Here is a 3,023-nt window from a genome sequence, read left to right on the forward strand (position 1 = left end):
GCCCCGGCGAGGTCTGTGGCCAGCCACAGCCACGGGTGCGGGTGGGCAGGATGTGGGCTCCCAAACTGCCCACGGGGCAGGAGAGGGAGGAAGCCCAGCCACAGGCCCCAGCGTGGGAGCGGAGATGCTGCATGGGCCGGATGTCAGTGGGATTCCTGGGTGCCGGAGCGGGGCACTGACATGACCAGAAAGCTGGGAGAGGCTGCAGTGAAGGCCAGTCAAAGGCAGGGGCACGGATGCCGGACGCTGGCAGACACAGCCCCCCACGCGCCAGACTGCCCTGCACACTCTGGTGTTGGCAGTGCAACGCCCAGGTGATTGGAGAAGACCTAAAAAAGCCCAGCACAGACGCAAGTCTGCCAGGGAACAGGCAGCTGGCGGCAGGCTGGTGGGCGGACCAACTGGACCCTTGGCGAAGAGCGGGTTGGCGCCGCGGGAAGGCACATGGGGCCAGCACTCGGAGCTGGGAGGGGCTCTGCGTGGGGCACAGAGAGGGGCGGGGAAGACCTCGGGAGGGCCACGGGGCAGCAGGGCCACGGAAGGGACCAGATGCAGCAGAGCAGACTGACCAGAACGGGCGGCCGAGGCAGGGACGGGGAGGGTGTCCACAGCACGGTGCTCTGGGGGACCGTGTCTTCACGCGGTTCTTTGTAAGGAGACCCAAGAGTGCCATGGGGAGAGGCACGGACAGGATCTCCGCCTCCATCACTGGGTCCACGTCCAGCACATGGGGTATCCGTGCGCTCACCGGTCAGGTCCCCGTCCAGCCCACGGGGTGTCCGTGCGCTCACTCGTCAGGTCCACGTCCAGCACATGGGGTATCCGTGCGCTCACCGGTCAGGTCCCCGTCCAGCCCACGGGGTGTCCGTGCGCTCACTCGTCAGGTCCACGTCCAGCACATGGGGTATCCGTGCGCTCACCGGTCAGGTCCCCGTCCAGCCCACGGGGTGTCCGTGCGCTCACTCGTCAGGTCCACGTCCAGCACATGGGGTATCCGTGCGCTCACCGGTCAGGTCCCCGTCCAGCCCACGGGGTGTCCGTGCGCTCACTCGTCAGGTCCACGTCCAGCACATGGGGTATCCGTGCGCTCACCGGTCAGGTCCCCGTCCAGCCCACGGGGTGTCCGTGCGCTCACTCGTCAGGTCCACGTCCAGCACATGGGGTATCCGTGCGCTCACCGGTCAGGTCCCCGTCCAGCCCACGGGGTGTCCGTGCGCTCACTCGTCAGGTCCACGTCCAGCACATGGGGTATCCGTGCGCTCACCGGTCAGGTCCCCGTCCAGCCCACGGGGTGTCCGTGCGCTCACTCGTCAGGTCCACGTCCAGCACATGGGGTATCCGTGCGCTCACCGGTCAGGTCCCCGTCCAGCCCACGGGGTGTCCGTGCGCTCACTCGTCAGGTCCACGTCCAGCACATGGGGTATCCGTGCGCTCACCGGTCAGGTCCCCGTCCAGCCCACGGGGTGTCCGTGCGCTCACTCGTCAGGTCCACGTCCAGCACATGGGGTATCCGTGCGCTCACCGGTCAGGTCCCCGTCCAGCCCACGGGGTGTCCGTGCGCTCACTCGTCAGGTCCACGTCCAGCACATGGGGTATCCGTGCGCTCACCGGTCAGGTCCCCGTCCAGCCCACGGGGTGTCCGTGCGCTCACTCGTCAGGTCCACGTCCAGCACATGGGGTATCCGTGCGCTCACCGGTCAGGTCCCCGTCCAGCCCACGGGGTGTCCGTGCGCTCACTCGTCAGGTCCACGTCCAGCACATGGGGTATCCGTGCGCTCACCGGTCAGGTCCCCGTCCAGCCCACGGGGTGTCCGTGCGCTCACTCGTCAGGTCCACGTCCAGCACATGGGGTATCCGTGCGCTCACCGGTCAGGTCCCCGTCCAGCCCACGGGGTGTCCGTGCGCTCACTCGTCAGGTCCACGTCCAGCACATGGGGTATCCGTGCGCTCACCGGTCAGGTCCCCGTCCAGCCCACGGGGTGTCCGTGCGCTCACTCGTCAGGTCCACGTCCAGCACATGGGGTATCCGTGCGCTCACCGGTCAGGTCCCCGTCCAGCCCACGGGGTGTCCGTGCGCTCACTGGCCAGGTCCACATCCAGCACACGCATGTTTTCACATGCTCAAACTCAGTCGCTTCCTTAAACAAATGCCGAGGCCCTTGTGGGGACAGTGGGGACAGCCGGGTGACCTCTGAAACAAGCAAGCTGCTGCCCTCCTGGGACGTGCCTTCCTGCCCACATGGCTACAACAGCCTGTGAGTCACAGAAAACGTGGGCTCTGACACGCAATGTGGAGTGGGCGGTGAAAGACCACGGACGTCCGCCGAGTCCTGCGTCATGGCGGGAAGGGGGGTAGCCTGCCACTGGCACACAAAAACGTCCACAGGGGGACTGGGCGAGGCCTGATGCAACGTGTATGACATACATGTCTGGGACACGGAGAAACACATGGACGTGAACTAGCTTGAGCGTCCGTGGAAACGTCTAGAAAACGTCTGCGAAACCACCAGCCGACCAGCGGTGGCCCGTCAGAGGCGAGGGAAGCAGGGACAGGAAAGGAAGGCCTCTCCGTGCTCCAGGGAGTCAGCCACATAGATGCAGGTTCTGTCCCCAGAGCACAGGCCTGGTCTGCTGGGGGGAGCTGGTCCCGACCACAGACGGGCAGGGACAGTGACATGGGAGAGCAGGGGTGGCTGAGGAGCCCACACTCAGCCGGCCTACCTGCACCGGAGGGCCCCAGCTCCCACTGCAGGCCGCAGGCGTCTCTCTGAGCAGGAGCCGCGTCCTGGAACACAGCGGTGGGGTCCCCTCAGCACACGCAGCCTTTACCCAGCTGGCCCACTGGTGGCCAGCACCTCCCAGCCAGGGCCCCGGCCCCAACGCAGCACCCCAGTCCCTGACGCAGCACCCCCTCTCACCTAGCACCCCCTCCCAGCCTAGGACCTCAGGCCTGCACCCAGCCCCCTCATACCCAGCACCCCCCACCCAGTGCTCAACCCCCAGGACTCACCCCCCAGGGCTCA

At 66.8% G+C, this 3,023-nt stretch overlaps 1 protein-coding gene across 4 annotated transcripts in view; it reads right to left on the minus strand.

The window, feature by feature from the left end:
- Nucleotides 1–3,023, minus strand: part of SHC2 (SHC adaptor protein 2) — a 24,211-nt gene that overhangs the window by 5,457 nt on the left and 15,731 nt on the right. For all 4 annotated transcript variants that reach the window (XM_014585493.1, XM_006171714.1, XM_027769553.1 and 1 more), the window contains one exon: nucleotides 2,722–2,785. In XM_014585493.1, the coding sequence (XP_014440979.1) occupies nucleotides 2,722–2,785 (64 nt within the window). The remainder of the gene's footprint in view (nucleotides 1–2,721; nucleotides 2,786–3,023) is intronic.

Source organism: Tupaia chinensis, unplaced genomic scaffold (genome assembly GCF_000334495.1).
Source record: "Tupaia chinensis unplaced genomic scaffold, TupChi_1.0 Scaffold149964_1, whole genome shotgun sequence".
Classification (NCBI taxonomy): Eukaryota; Metazoa; Chordata; class Mammalia; order Scandentia; family Tupaiidae; genus Tupaia; species Tupaia belangeri.